Raw genomic sequence first — 15,293 nt, 5'->3', positions numbered from 1 at the left:
ATTAGCCATAGTCGGTTTTGCGTTATTATTTTCCCCGAGGCGGCACTGCGCCTTTAAGACTAGTCGCGCCATCCTTGTCGCACTTTGATGACGACATATTGCCTTTCGGACAGTGTGGTTCAACAAGACAACCCAAACAATTGGTTTATTTACACCAAGCAAACGCAATAGAAGCGGAAAAACCACGTGATTGATAGCATAGGCATTTCCCCCATGGATCCAACGAAGCACAACTTCTAAAGCTACGGTAATTATTATATTAATTCACTTTGATCAAATAAGTTAGCTAACAGTTTACTCACACGCTAAATACCCGAAAACAGTGCGAATTTGTTTGTTATTTTGGATTATTTGTACCATACTTGGTCAGGTGGCTTTAGTTTAGCTGGATTATAGTTTCGGGAGATAGGTGGTGTTACCTAATGGCAAGATGCTAACAGTAGCATTAGCCAGGTAACCCCCCCCCACCCTCACATTTCATTCCCACACAAGTGACGCCATTAGCCTTTACAGCCATTTATTATAATATTAGTTAGCATAAACTTTGTTTTCGTGAGGTGAGACCGATGCTCGACTACTCAGAAGCTAAATAAGGAGGGTCGAGGGGACGTTGCCATGGTGATTCCCGGGGCTCGGAACCACTTCAAAGTTGCGCACCCCCTCCCCTCCCCTCCCCTCCCGCGAGATAACATGTCCGCATTTCCAGCAGGAGTTTTTCGGCCTTTCATCGTTCGTGGCGGTTCGCTTTGACAGGGCTGTGCGTGTAGGTTGGCTCTTTCTTGCGTTCCCTTTTATGACGCACAAGTGACGCCTTTCAGAGCCGTTTTAACCGCCTGCCTAACTGCAAGGGGGTCAACTTGGAGAACGCGAGTCATGTAGCTCGGCCCGTGTGAAAACGTCGAGGGGGTGGTAGTTAAACACTGAAGGTAGTTGGAGCCTCGGGTTGGTTTATAAACAAAACCTAATGTCATTCTTGAGCATTTTTGTTGTTGTTTTCAGCTAAGTGGGTGGTAACATGGCAACCGGAGGCGCTCCTTTGGATGACAGCGCGGACGAGCTGCACAACTGGAGCGTCACCAACGCTAGCTTGGAGGACCGACTCAACAACATGGTAAAACCACACTAAATAAGTAAAAACTACATTTGACACATCACAAGCACAATTGTACACATTTGTGTACCTTTCAGAATTTGTTCTTGTTGTTGTATATGTTAATATCGATGATTGCTTGTGACATTTCAGGATTGGAGTGGGACACAGCAGAAGAAGCCAAACCGCTCATCAGAGAAAAATAAAAAAAAGCTGTCAGCTTCCTTGGTGGCGGAAAGCCGCCTAACCAACGACATTTCGCCCAATTCCACCCCGTGGGGCGTCCGCCGCAAGACCGTGCACGTCAAATACACCAGCCAACGCTCTGTCCCGGACCAGGCGGAGCTGGACAAGATCCACCAGAGGATCAATTTCTCTGACTTGGATGAGGTGAACATGATTACATTCATAAGTTGCAATGCAGGTGATGACTTCTTAAAATTCTTCATCACAGAGCATTGGTAGCGACTCCCAAGGCCGCGTGACAGCCGCCAACAACCAGCGGCAGCTTATGGCAGAGAATAAGAAACCTTACAACTTGGTCCCGCTGCACGTCAACACCAACAAGAGCAAGGAGCTGCTCCTACCCGCCACCTCTGCTCCTTCCACTCCCGCCGCCGCCGTCGTCAAGGTAACCAGCAAGCAGAGTCCAGCAGCGAGGGATGACTTCAGCTCCGGGGCTACCCCCAAGGAAACGGCAACGAGGCCACTGCGCGGCAGCGCTGATAGATCGGCAGCGGTGGCGACGGCAGCACGCTCAGACTGCGAGGAAGGAGAAGTTGTCAGCAGCTTGGTACGACTTGTTTCGCCGCATCAGCATTTTTGGCTATTTTTTTCAATTTGAAGTAAATTCCTGTTTTCATGTGAAGGGATAGAAATTAAAGCATTTTTTAAAATCTAATCAATCAAATAATTGTAATTTACAGCCCTCGTGATCATGTGTATTTGAGAATATGATTAAGCATCAAGACTGAGAGAAGAAAGTAGGATGAAAGTGAGGCAGGACTGTATTTAGGGCAGTTTATAAATACGCCACTCTGGTTGCCTGCTGCAGTTCGTTCTTCTCCTCGTGACTGCGACCCGCTCTGGCCACCAAGATTTTCGCTCCGTCTCACTCTTTTTACGTTTTTAAGACCATTACCCCCGAAATTTTGTCGTGCAGCTGGTAAGCAAGCTGATGCAGATCCGCGAGTACATTTGTAAGGCCAGCTCCATGCGCGACGACCTGGTGGAGAGGAACGATGTGCCGGCCAACGTGGAGCGCCTCTCTCATCTCATCGAGCACCTCAAGGAGCAGGAGAAGTCCTACCTGCGCTTCCTGCAGAAAATGCTGGTGGGTCTTCTGCTTTGTTTGTCCAAGCAGCTTTTCGTTTGTGGAGAACCTGGGCAAGTGTCGCCTCTGCTGATGCCACAGGCTCGGGAGAACGAGGAGGAGGACGGTAGGACGCAGGATTCTGCCGTGGGCTCCGGCTCCTTGGGGGAGAGCGCCTCACTCAACGTCGACGTGAGGTCTTCAGATGCTTCGAACGCACAAGTACGCCTCCTCGCAAATAGTCCTCAGGGTCGGTGTGTCGGAGTTGTTGGGAAATACGAGCGTCGTTGCAGGGCGAATGGGCCGACCCGTCCATGCGAGACCTGAAGGAAGAACTGGAGAACTTTCGCAAGCAGCACGAGCTGCTGAAGAAGATGCTGGAGCAGCAGGATCAGCTCAGGGCCCTGCAAGGCCGCCAGGAGGCTCTGCTGGCCATGCAGCACAGTGCCGAGCGGGCGCTCACAGTCATCGAGGATGCGGCAGGTGAGACTCAGACCACAAGTCAGGATTGTTATTTTCACCGCAATAGCGCCCCCTAGCGGCCCACCTCTGCAAATGGCAGATTGTTGAATGTTTGTTGTCGTGTCTTTGAGTGGTTACAGAAACCACAGGCAGCGTGTCCGGGCTGAGCATCACATCGGAGCTCAACGACGAGCTCAACGATTTGATCCAGCGCTTCCACAACCAACTGCAAGACTCTCAGGTACGTCAGGTCATAAGCGTGCGTGCGTGCGTGCACACGACGACTCGTGCCTCGGCTGACTTGGGAGTCTTTGCGTGTTTAAAATGGAATTGTTCATATTGTCCCACCATAGAGCAAGTCGGTGCCGGACAACCGACGTCAGGCAGAGAGCCTCTCCCTCTCCAGAGAAGTCAGCTGGTCCCGGGGCCCCCCGGCCTTTGGCCCCCCTGAGCACAGGCCTGTACTCCACTCGGCCTCCGGGCCCCACGGCAGCCTTGACGGCGGGGCGACGGCCGCCAGCGCCAAACTCACCAAGCTCCAGGAGCTCCAAGACAAAAAGGAAACCATGGACAAGATCTTACACGAACTGCACTCCCTCAGAGACCAGACGCTCAACAACAACTATTGTAAGAAATGAGCATTCCAGGTGATTTAAGCCGCTTTAGCTATGCACGTTTTTTTTTTTCTTTTTCAGGTGGAGCGTTGTCAACGCGGCGCAGTTTGAGCACAGGCGGCTCGTCAGATTGCTCAAATGCAGTCGCGGCCGCCGCTTCCTTTCATCCCTCGCTCCCGCAACACGCAGACGCTGCCAACTCCACAGACAAACTCAGGTAACCACAAAAACACAGTAGAGGTTTGTTTTCCCCAAAACTGCACGAAAGCCAAATGATTTATTCAAATAAAAATATTTGTCATCAAATGCTTGGTCACTTGTTTCAAAGCCATTACATATTTGCCTTCCATTTGACCTTTAGGTGAATTCGATTTTTTTTTTCTTTCTTCATTTTGCCCATAAATAGGAAGCTGAAAGAGGTCCACAAGCGCCTTAACGAGCTTCGGGAATTAGTGCAGTACTTTCAGCAGACGTCAGACATGATGGTGGACGCGGTTAACGAAAATGTCAAGGAGGACGAGGAGGAGGAAGACGAAGAGGAGACGGAGGACGGCTCCATGCTGGAGGCCATGTTTGACTATGAGCAAGACAATCGCCAGCCCCCCGCCAACATCAGGTGCGCGCAGATCCGTCGCGGCTTTGTGTCCTCACGGGAGGGATGCTTTTGTACTCGCCCGACTCGAATGTCACAGGCGTGTGAAATTTCAAACCTTGCCTGGTGTGCTTAGGAACTCGCAGCGCAGTGGCAACTGGGGCGACTTGAACAGCGTCGCCAACCGCTGCGGCGTCTCAAGTAGCACCGGCGCAAACAATCGCGACAGTCGACTCAACACGGAGATCAACAACCGCTCGGCGGGCAACCTTCGCAGCTTTAATATCCCCTCAGCCATTGGTACGCACACACACACGCACACACGAGCCACCTTCCACAGTGTATTTGACCCAGTTTTGGCTCCTCCACCCCTGCAGAGTGCCAGTACAACCGTGACACGGCCTACAATTGGGTGAAGGATGAGGAGGGTCTCAATAATGAAGGCGACGGCGCCGGCGGCCACCCCGAAGGAGCGTCTGGCTCCAGGTCAGGCAGCAGCCTGGCCAGCGAGGCGGGCTTCTCCCAGGAGCGTCACCAGCAGAAAGCCAAGCAGAAGCTACGCCAGCTCCAGGACCTTGTCGCCATGGTCCAGGTGGTTATTAACAATGTCCACTTTCACAAAAATGTCTTTGTATTTTGACAGTGTTTGTCTCTTGCGTCCAGAGCGATGACACAGACGTCACCACGGCCAACGAGGAGGAAAGTTTGCACCAACAGCAGAATAACACGAGAGTGAGTGCGGTGGGCCCGCCAGTTGCCGGACCCCAACAGGATCCCTGTGGATCGGACATGGATTTCTACAGCAAGGCCAGGTATGTCAATTCGTCAGTCGTCCCCCACACACCTCCGCTTTGTATTCTTTCTTGCCTCTCTTGACGTGACTCAACAACAGGGAGAAGGTCTACAAAGAGAAGCTCCGTCAACAGAAGCAGGCGCTCAAGCAGCTCCACAAGGAGCGCCAGATGCTCGGCGAGATCCAGGACAAGATCCAGGACCTCCAGTTGACGTGTCCAGACTTGCAGGTACCTCGTGTTATTGCTGACAGACATGATCACATTTCAGAATATGGCATCTGTCTGTTTGTTTTTCCAGTCATCACTGTCCAGCCAAGTGAGCGAGCAGAGTTTAGTTTGGAAGATCCCGGCCGCAGCTTCCACGCCGGCCGTCGTGCAGCCTTCCTCCTCCTCCTCGGCGGCGGCCAAAAGCAGCCCGGCCGTGCTCAATCCCACCGCTCCCGAAGCTGCTGCCGCTTCAGTCCCCGACAATGAGGTAGCAACAGGCAAAAAACCCGATCCAGGTGGAAAGAACCTTTCAAGCCGAGTTGCCCTTCTTGTTGCGTCGCCAGCTGCTCTGGTCAGAGATGCGGCGCCACCATGTGGCGCGGGAGGACCTGCGGCAGCGGCGCAAGCAACTGGAGTCCCTGATGGCCGAGCATCAGAGGCGCCGCGGCCTCGCCGACTCCCCCTGCGGGACTGAGGAGCAGGCGGGTCCCTCCCAGCTCGCCGAAAGCCGCGATGAAAGGTATCAAGCCCATCGCAGACATCAAGAAATGGAACTCAATGGAAAGAGCTCAGATTCGTTTCCCGGCGTTGGCGTTGTCAGGACGATGGCCACCTGGGGCTCCACTCCCTGCAACCTGGACCAAGACGAGGACGGCGACTTTGGCTCCGAGCACAGCGGCGAGGAAGAGGACAGCTCCGAGAGCTGCTCTGTCGACGACGGCCGTGTTTTCCCTAGCGGCGGCATGATCCAACCCATCTACACCAAAATGAAGAACCAAGAATGGTCAGTCCAGAGTCAATCACGATATTTTCTTTTTCTCCGCGTCGTAGCATAGAGGTTCAACTTGTGTTGCTCTCCTTCGACAGTAACCTGAAGCCTTCGGCATCCTTTTCCTGCGGGACCAAGCAGCAACAGCCAGCGCCGCCACCCAGAGGCTCCGACCAATCCGCGAGCCAGCCTGCGAGCGCCAGACGTCAGGAGAACCTCTGCTGGGCCTCGGAGCTCTCGGCGACCGAGGGCTCCTCCCACTGGCAGGAGCAGATCGGCCAGCTGCGGACGCAGCTGGACTTCAGCACCAACATGTGTCAGACGCTGCTGCAGGACCAGCAGGTTGCCGCTCACCTCAGGTCACGCACCAAACGTTGCGCGAGCGGAGAAGAAATTGCAACCCAATGTGTCTCCCCAAGATGCTGTCGTACATGCTGCAGAGCTTGATGACGGGCTCGTACGGCGCGTTGCCAAACAACCCCGCGTCGCCGCAGGTCCACCTGCTCATGCACCAGCTCAACCAATGTTACACGCAGCTGGCCTGGCAGCAAACCAATGTGCAAAGGTACAAGAATCAATGACAAATTCACGGAGCGTGGCTTCACACGATGCCCGTCCGCGCTCTTCCAGACTGAAGCAGGTGCTGAACGAGCTCCTGCGGCAGCCCCAACATCAAATACGACAGCAGGCTTCCCCGTCGGCTGCAGGTTAGCGCACGTTTATTTTTAACGACAAAACTACATTTAACTTGCAAATGGAAAATGGAAGTGAGACAGGTAAATTGTCTTCGATTTGGTATTCAATTTCTAATTTCTTTTTTCAGGATTTGGCCTGTTTCCTCTCTTCCCCGCCCCCATGAGCGACTTCCCTCAAGGTGCGGCAAGTGCCGCCACCCACGCGAGTCCCAACCAGCAGAAGCAGCAGCACGTGGACCCCAACACCTCCATCAAAACAGAGTACCTGAGTTTCCCTCCTCCGCTCCAGCGCTCGCCTCTTAACGCGACTCCCGACAGACGGTAGGGCTCGCCCATTCGGGTACGGCCGCGTTGCGGTTCATTCTGCGCGCTTCATTGCGTCACCTGACTTCCTTTTAGAGCCACGGGCTGGAACAACAACCATGTCCCAAACAACGCCGTGCCACATCAGCCGCCTCCAACAGGCGAACGGGCGCCTTCCTTCTCTTCTCTCTTGTTCTCCCCGCCGCCACCGCCGCCGCCGCAGCAGTGGCGCCACAGCCCTTGGACCGAGCGGGAGTCGGAGGCGAGTTTCAGCAGCTTGCCCGACCGCGCCGATCCCACCACCGTCACCAAGACCTTTAAAAGCGGACGCAAGGCCTCGGCCCAGGCCAACCTGGCCTCCCGCAGCAAAAGCCGGCGCAGGCGCGGCAAAGGAGCCCACAAGAACAACGGAGGTACAATGTTTCAATCATTTTGTGAGGGATGGTCAGCAAAAACATCCACCAAACATTGTGCCGCTCTTCCTTTCCTTCCCACCACCCCAGGTCTGGAGAGCGACAGCCTGAGCAGCACGGCCGACTTGGACCAAGAGAGGGCAGCGTCGGCTCGTCACAAGGACCAGCATCTGTTGGACAAACTCACGCAAGAGAAACTGAACAGCAAAAAGACGCCGGGCAACAGACCAAACGACATCTCTTCTGGTACGACAAAAAAAAAAAAAACGCTCGTCGGCCCCTCTGCTTTTGCTTGCTTGTTTGGCCACGACTCTTTTCACGGCTTGCGTTTCTTTTGAAGATGTTCTTTGCGCATTTGTCATTGTGTTCATTTATCCTACTGACAGCCTATGCTTGGAGAACACCCTTCCTCTCTAACAGAATTGCATGCACAGAAGCTGCAGGTAAAGTCGCCATGCATTACTTTTTTTGTTTGCTCCCCCCCCCCACACACCAGCACCACCCCCATCCCCACCTCACCCACGCATACGCACGGCCCACACGCGACCCGCGCTATCGTCGCCGGTGTTAGCGACCGGAGCTCTGAGACAAAACGTTCCCGCTGTCCCGGCAGACGCCAGCAGCGACTTCTCCTTGTTCGAGGCGCTGAGGGAGACCATCTACTCTGAGGTGGCCACGCTGATATCCCACAACGAGTCGCGGCCTCACTTCCTCATCGAGCTCTTTCACGAGCTGCAGTTGCTCAACACCGACTACTTGCGGCAGAGGGCGCTCTATTCCCTGCAGGTGAGCACACCTACCCGGAAGGGAGTCGTGTTAGGGGGGATCCATTTGTTTGGCTGGCTCCTGCAGGACTTAGTGAGCAGGCACCTGGCAGAGAAAAGCGCCTCCCAGGAGATGTCCCCACTGGGTGCGGCGTCTTGGGCCACCGGCGGCTCTCAGTCTGAGCTGACGCCCAGCGAGAGCTCCACCATCAGCGACGCGGTAAAGTCGTCTGGCCTTATTTTGTACCGGTCGATGGCCTCAACATGAGTAGCTTCTGTATATTTAGGAAGTGGTGGAGAAGACCTTGACGAAGCGAGACGACATGGAGTCGGTGGGGAATGACAGCACCTTGTCTTCGACCAACCTGGATCCGTTTTCCAAGGACGATCTGGGTACGCCCGCCCGCCCGCAATGGGCGAACAAGCGAAACAATGTCAGGTTTGACCGCGCAGGCAACACGGTCATCCACTTGGACAAAGCTTTGGCCAGGATGCGCCAGTACGAGCGCATGAAGCAGAAAGCCGACTCGGACCTCTCCAACGTTGAAGCCTCTGCCGCTGCTGCCGAAGCCACGGACGGTACGCACGGCCCCCGACGCCATAATCCTCGATCTTTAGAGTCGCTCTTGAAAATGTTTCTGCTCCCGTTTGTGAGCAGAAGGTGCCTCCGGTGACGTGCACGCTCCTCAGATCGACACCACCAAGCTCAATCGTCAAATCAAGGACATCATGAGCGAGGTCATTCCCTTCCTTAAGGTAGCACCGGCAGACTTTGCAAGCTGAATGTCAAAAGGTGCACTCGTGAAGAGCCGCTGGCTCCTTGCCTAGGACAACATGCACGAGGTGTGGACGCTGCGGCTGGTGACGATTCTGCGCCGCAAGGTCCTGGAGCTCACGCGGCAGAAGGACGAGAGCAAGGAGTTTGTGCGCTTCTTCCACCGGCAGCTCGGCGGCATCCTGCAGGTAACGCGCTTTCAATTTGTTGCCGTGACGAACAGGCAGAACTGTCGTGTTTAATGTTTTTTTTTTTTCCCCTCTAGCATTCCCTCAGTCGCTTCCTGGGCCAAACCCTGAAGGACTGCGGCGAGGACCTCCTGGTGGAGGTCTCGGACATCCTCTTCAACGAGCTGGCCTTTTTCCGACTCATGCAGGACTTGGACAGCGGCATTGCCGTCTCCACGGAAAGCAGGCCGCAGACGGACCAAGCTGAGCAAACTGATTCCCCGAATCCGGAAAGCGCAGCGCTCCAAGTTAACGCGTCAGCCTCATCCGATGAAGACAAGGTCTGTGAATCGGTTTGCGACATTAACGCGACGCCACGTTCGCACCCAACCGAGCGCCGCTTTGAACTTTCTCCATCGTAGGATAAAGATGACAGCGAGCAAGAGGTTCTCCCTCCTCCCCCTCCTTCTCCCCCTCTCCCTGATGATACGAAAAGCTGCAATGACGAAGATGACGAGGCCGATGGTCAGACGATGCCGCTATCCATCAGTGAGAAATGAAGTTTAGAATGATCTCTCCAGTCCTTGTCAGCCGCTAACTCTGCAATGTCTCGCGGAGGTCTTTCCATAGCCGAGAGCCAAGCCCTGAACAACTACGGCAGCGGCGAGGATGAGAACGACGACGACGACGAGCGAGAGCCTGAGGAGTTTGAGGCCGCGCCCGCCGACGTGGAGACGTCCCTGCAGGCCGCGCCCGCCGACGTGGAGACGTCCCTGCAGGCCGCGCCAGAGGGCTCGCCTGAGCCAGAGGTGGCTTTCCAACATTTTGCCGACACCATATCAGGCTGTGAAACCAAAGAAACCGACCTGGAAGCAGCCAACGCCAACGGTGGGTGTGCCTCCGTAAACTTTTTTTCTTCCCCACTAGTTGGCATTTATTCTTCTACTTCTTGTAATACATCATTCCTTAGCGCATCTTTCATTTTGCATCCTTTCTCCAGAGTGCAGCGAGCTGGCAGATTTCGCTTCGACTGAAGAACCCGCTGAGGCGGTAAGTCACAACTGCGATGAAGAAGACGACGCAGTTGGCGCCGCCGCTGCAGCCGGGGAAAGCATCAGAAGCTCTCAAGTCCACACGGCCCTGAAAGACTCAAACGCCACCGGCACCCCTGACACCGAATCCCCCGTCATGATCAATGTCGACGTAAGTACGAAGAACATTTACGAGGACATTTTCAGACATCAATTAACTGGACTCTGGTCATTGTTCTGCAGGAAACCGTGTCCGGCAACAGCAGCCAGAGGACGTCGGACGAGGACGACTTTGTGCGGGTGGACGAGCTTCCTTTGCAGCTCCCCGTCACCAGCCAGGTAAAAGCGGCAACAGGTGACAAATGCAAACGGAACCATTTGACGGACGGCTTGACCGACAGGAGGAGCTGCAGAGGAGGATCGTGGACGAGCAGCGGACCAACGACCTACGCGATGAAATCCTCGCCGATGCGGAACCGGTGCTGGTGGGGAATGATGACCCACCTGAAGGAACCAGGTTAGATCTTCAAATGAGGCGTCGTGTAAATTACAGAAGTGTAATTTTTCTTTTTTTTGCGTGTTTCAGAATCTTCTGAATAAGTCATGAAGTGCCCCATCTCCTGCTGTACTCATGTAGGTTTTGCACCATCTTCAATTAATTAATTTTAATGATACTTTAACAAATACTGTAGTTCTATAAGCTGTACTGCACACACATAAGTTGGTAGTTTTGATTTGAGTGAATGGGTGAGGGGTGGGTTGGGTTACAAGTCAACACTGCTGACAAGTTCAAATGCCTAATCGGCTTTCTGTTTGTGTTGTTCTGGAAATGGACTTTCCATGTCAGGACTGTTACGTTTTAAATAAAATGTTGGGTGTTTTAATAAAGGCTGAAGTTGTGATTTTTTTTCCCCTCGTAGTCGGTGGTGGGTTGGTTCACCAGGGCATGCAGGGGCTGGGGCAGTCGCGAATGTACGACTCCAGCGTGCCCGACGACACTTGCATCAGCGTGGTGTACGTCGTCAACTGCCGGGTGTCAAGAACAAAAAATCTGAATGGCAAATTTGAGACACGATCCAAATTCTATGATGCCACCGCTCACCTTGTTGAGTACGGGCTTAGTGGACAGGACGTCGTACAGCGTCTTCAGGGACACGTTCTGTCAAAACAAAGTCACAAGACTTGTAATTATTGCAGGGAAAAATAGGGGCAATTGTATTGAGGAAAAGTAAGTTTAAAAAGGTCTGGTATGTCCTTAAATTTGTAGTTTAAACCTAATGAGGAAAATCTTACTTAAAATTTGGTAAAGGGTAAAATAACAAAAAGGTCAACATTATTTTTGTAACGTAAAATGACTATTTCCCACAAATAAGGCAAGAAATGTCGTTTTCCTCACAGCTTGCGACGTTTGGTTCATGCACTTGACAGCGGGTGTCCGGCGGTCGTCCAGGAACAGCGGCTCTTTCCAGTGGTCGTAATTGGTTTCCAAAACGAACCAGCGGCCCAGTTTTAGATCGATCCTAAAAAGCAAAGCGAGGCACAAAAAAATAAAAAAGCATGACACACTTGCGGTGGATTTTTTTAGTCAAATCAGTTGACAAACGCTCCGTCGGTCATGCGCTTCGTGCTGTCATTCGTTGCGCAATCAATTGTTTTACAAGAGCAACAACACAAGTTCAATTTTTTTTTTCATCTCCACCGAACAAATCAAAGTTGTTCAAAAATAAATAATAAATTAATATTAAATACAATATATTAATTATTAAATATATAATATTAAAATAAATAAGCCCCCCCCCTCCCTCCCCTAATAGACCACTTGGCGTCATACGTCATCAAAAGCGGCGCGAAATCGATTAGAACGAAAAGACGCCAGACGTACGTCGTGTTGACAAGTAAGGTGTTTTCTTCTCTTTTTAATAAGTTTTTGAATAATGTAAAACAATATCAAGACGACTACCTGTTAATGTACACGGCTCTGCGAGAAAAACATTGTCATTTTTCTCATTTCCAAGAGAAACGGACATTTCAAACACCGAAGGACACAGAATTCAACGAGGACGTTTCCAGAACTTCTTCCACAGCTGGTAAGTCACTTTTTTATTAAATTTACTTTCTGACTTCCAATGTTGTGTAAGGAATTGTGAAATAACATTGAATTAGCAGCGTTAGCATTAGCGCTAGTGCGTCAGAAAACACCTCAGCAACTTCCCCAATTTGACGCGATTCTCACTTCCCGTTGATGTCACGAATTAAACTTATTTTCTGTCTTGAATTGTTGGCTAAGGAATTGTGAAATAACTTGATGTCACTAAGTTTGCTGTGAAGTCGCAGTTCTTTCTTTCTTTCTTTCTTTCTTTCTTTCTTTCTTTCTTTCTTTCTTTCTTTCTTTCTTTCTTTCGACGATAACCCAAGCAAGGCTACAGTAAATACATTTCTAGGTTTTGACACTAAATAAAAAATAACATCGGGCCGCTTCAAGTCATTATTTAACACGTATAAGGGGGGCTTGTCTTCAAGAGTTAAGTTGGACATTTTCAATTAGAAATTCAAGACATTTTCAGGAGGAAAATGTAAATAATACAAAAAAGTGCAAATCTTCCATAAATAAAGTAGCATTTGTCAAGAATTAAGTTGTAATTTTCCCCTCAAAAAATATATAAAATATCAAGAGTCATAACCAAATGCAAGCAAATCACTTCTAAAAGATGGCGTGACTCTTACTCGAGGACATCCAGACTGGTGAGTCTGGATCTGGTGATGATGCAACCTTGCCCCGTGGTGTTTCCTCCCAGGATGAAGTAGGCGGGAGCCAGAAGCTTCGTCTGAGCCAACTGAAACTTGGCTTGCTCGTAGCTACATCAAATCAGAGGAAATAACACAAGTCATCTTTGAAAATGGCTAAAATAGTCCTAAAATTTCGCTTCAAACTAGTTTGTGTTAAGACTTTTTCTAGATCGACTGATCATAGACGTGTCTACAAAATTGCGATGTAAAACTAGCTTCAGAAATTTAATTCTTCCAGATGAAAAAAAACTTAAAATACCTAGTTGCGTTTTCCAGTACGGAACGAGTAAGGAAGCTCATCCAGAAACCGTCTCGCTTTCCAAGGATCCACTCCAGGATGCCTACCCGACTCGAGAACAAAGCGTTCGTGTCAAAATCGTGCAAAATGAAAACAAATTCTCCGAAAAAAATTCGACTCCTACGAGAAAAGTGACTGACCGATATATCCTCCATCCAGACTGAAGCGTTCATTCATGGTGAGGGTGAACGTTTTCTGAGAAAGGAGACGATGTACGATCAGATCGATACAGTTGATATCAAAAGTCGGCGTGTCGATGAATTTACAGGCTTGATGCCAGTCAGCATGCCCACGTAACCGGCAAAGTTGGTCGATTTGAAAACGGTGCGGTTGTTCCTCTTGAAGTCCACGTTGACCACGATAGATTTTAGCTGCTCACTCATGACCCAAGACTTGTTCTTCACGTCCCATCTGACACACACACATGCACACATCCATTACTCCATCATTGATTTGTCTCAAATGTAAAATGGCAACTTACCCCATAAACAAACCAAAATCCAGGTTGCGACCATGCAAGAGGTTTCCTATAAACACAAAAATTAATTTGGCTGATTGATTTATATATTTTTGTAAATATACAGAAGTCTGATTTAGGAGCAGACTGACCTTTTGCGTCCTCCGCAACCACTGAGGTGCAAACGGTAAACACCTCATAGAAGATGTTAAACAGGACCACCTCACCTACAAAAATTAATAATAAAAAAAAAAATGGCGGAAATAAATAAGTGGCCTGTTTAGTGTACCTAATAAAGTGACCCGGGAGTGAGCGCTTACCGAGAGGAACTCCCGACGCGGCTGCTATTCCTTTCATTTCGTCACCAAACGGGTACGGGAGCGTGTCGGCAACCAAAGGCTGCAGTGCGATACAAAAATGGATTAATATGATAAAAGAAATCATTTAAAAAAAAAAAAAGATTAAGTGACTCACCAGAGTGAGGTCCACCAGCTCGATGAGCTTCCCGCCGGGAACAAAAGCGTTGGCCAAGTCTCGCACGGCCTGAATCATGCTCACCAACTTGCATCACAATGAGAAATGTGAGACAGACAAAAATAACAACGATAATAATAACGATAATAATAGTGATGAAAATATACACCTCCGCCTTTTTGTCGGTGATCATAGCTGTCCATCTGTCCTTTGGCGGCAAGTCCAAGTCCACAGTGTACCAGCTCACAGCGCCTCGAAACCTACATTTCAATTGGGATTTAACGTCATCATTTTTTAATATTTGAATAATTCACAATAAATAATTCATTGTTGTGCTTTGACAAATGATTTTTCGGCTATAGATTTTTTTTTTTTTTTTTTTTAGAATCCAATTGACTTATTGCTAAATTAAATTAAAAATGTCCAAAATGCCTTCAGGTGCAGTCTGAAATTAACAATTGCACTGTAATTTCTCTTGCTCTCTCTTTTCAAATCATTTTGTGTTGACTCAATACTAAAACATTAACTTCTGGTAGCCTTAGAATACTCTAAATTGTTTATTCAATCCCATTTTGATTACATTTTCCATTTGTAGTTTGCATAAAAATGAAAGCAAATTTGAAACCGTGCACAACGAGGTGGACTTGAACGCACCATGGCCCAACCACAAAACATAAGCAAGACAAAAACATTAGCACGCTAATTTGACTTACGTCGGCCCACTCGGCGGATACATTCCCGTTCGACAGTCTTCTGTATACTGCAAATAAATACATAGACGGGATGACAAAATCATTTGATACGGTTTCTTCACATGCCCTCAATAAGACAATGTAACTTACCGGCGGTAGAAACTGTGACGACGTGACTGCGCTTAAAGCAGCTAAAATAACCAAAAGATAGCGGGCCATTTTGGAGAATACAAAATGTTATGAAATGACTCGAGAGGACTGCTACTGTTTTCCTTGTCAGTCAAAGCCGACTTATGTTCCATCGTGGGGCGGGGGAAACTCGGAAGTTTATAAATGTTAATTAATGTTTTGCTATTCAAAGTGACGGAGAAAGGCGGTTGTATTTCGTGTTGACAGGAATACGTACGTGTTGAAATCTATTAGTTTATGAATACAACTGGTATTTTTGAGTAAAATGGAGTAGATATTAAAAAAAAAAAAAACCACCCCTTCAATGGTTTCTTCCATGCGGAAGTGTTTGGCGAAATTGCTTTGTTTTCGGTTGCGACATGTGACTAAAACACTCCCACACTGGTTAATCGTTATCATTTGTTTAAA

The 15,293-nt window shown here is 49.8% G+C and overlaps 3 protein-coding genes across 6 annotated transcripts in view; 2 read left to right on the top strand and 1 right to left on the bottom strand.

Moving 5' to 3' along the window:
- Window positions 1-63: 63 nt before the first annotated feature.
- Window positions 64-10,879, top strand: pcm1 (pericentriolar material 1). 3 transcript variants are annotated; one of them, XM_088372398.1, is made up of 38 exons: window positions 64-247; window positions 1,000-1,111; window positions 1,244-1,480; window positions 1,545-1,883; window positions 2,253-2,423; window positions 2,505-2,624; window positions 2,696-2,885; window positions 2,996-3,105; window positions 3,218-3,491; window positions 3,560-3,695; window positions 3,885-4,094; window positions 4,207-4,370; window positions 4,448-4,662; window positions 4,734-4,882; window positions 4,963-5,092; window positions 5,163-5,339; window positions 5,416-5,591; window positions 5,673-5,855; window positions 5,939-6,182; window positions 6,260-6,405; window positions 6,471-6,547; window positions 6,664-6,856; window positions 6,935-7,251; window positions 7,342-7,497; window positions 7,638-7,694; window positions 7,865-8,037; window positions 8,104-8,235; window positions 8,303-8,408; window positions 8,469-8,594; window positions 8,674-8,771; window positions 8,844-8,978; window positions 9,056-9,298; window positions 9,380-9,482; window positions 9,588-9,845; window positions 9,958-10,160; window positions 10,232-10,327; window positions 10,390-10,505; window positions 10,575-10,879. In XM_088372398.1, the coding sequence occupies exons 2-38, from the start codon at window positions 1,016-1,018 to the stop codon at window positions 10,582-10,584; spliced, it is 6,066 nt and encodes a 2,021-aa protein (XP_088228524.1). In that variant the 5' UTR covers window positions 64-247; window positions 1,000-1,015; the 3' UTR covers window positions 10,585-10,879. The 3 variants fall into 3 exon arrangements, with proteins under 3 accessions (XP_088228524.1, XP_088228523.1, XP_088228522.1); XM_088372397.1 differs by having other exon boundaries at window positions 9,380-9,506; XM_088372396.1 differs by having other exon boundaries at window positions 65-247; window positions 9,380-9,506; window positions 9,576-9,845.
- On the bottom strand, window positions 10,639-15,006 carry asah1b (N-acylsphingosine amidohydrolase 1b). The gene is made up of 14 exons (XM_088372399.1): window positions 14,847-15,006; window positions 14,718-14,764; window positions 14,174-14,264; window positions 14,005-14,091; window positions 13,851-13,929; window positions 13,683-13,757; window positions 13,555-13,600; window positions 13,340-13,484; window positions 13,214-13,268; window positions 13,035-13,116; window positions 12,713-12,844; window positions 11,385-11,508; window positions 11,091-11,147; window positions 10,639-11,014 (listed from the first exon to the last, which is right to left on the bottom strand). Exons 1-14 carry the CDS (start codon window positions 14,913-14,915, stop codon window positions 10,925-10,927), a joined length of 1,179 nt encoding a protein of 392 aa, XP_088228525.1. The 5' UTR covers window positions 14,916-15,006; the 3' UTR covers window positions 10,639-10,924.
- Window positions 11,813-15,293, top strand: part of fat1a (FAT atypical cadherin 1a) — a 103,856-nt gene continuing 100,375 nt past the window's right edge. For both annotated transcript variants that reach the window (XM_088372395.1, XM_088372394.1), the window contains exons 1-2: window positions 11,813-11,883; window positions 12,004-12,075. The gene's annotated coding sequence lies outside the window, so the exon portion shown is untranslated. The remainder of the gene's footprint in view (window positions 11,884-12,003; window positions 12,076-15,293) is intronic.

The sequence above is a fragment of the Syngnathus floridae genome, chromosome 4 (genome assembly GCF_059516105.1).
Source record: "Syngnathus floridae isolate MCC-2025c chromosome 4, RoL_Sflo_1.0, whole genome shotgun sequence".
Taxonomy (NCBI): Eukaryota; Metazoa; Chordata; class Actinopteri; order Syngnathiformes; family Syngnathidae; genus Syngnathus; species Syngnathus floridae.
This window is presented reverse-complemented; position numbering and strand designations above follow the sequence as displayed.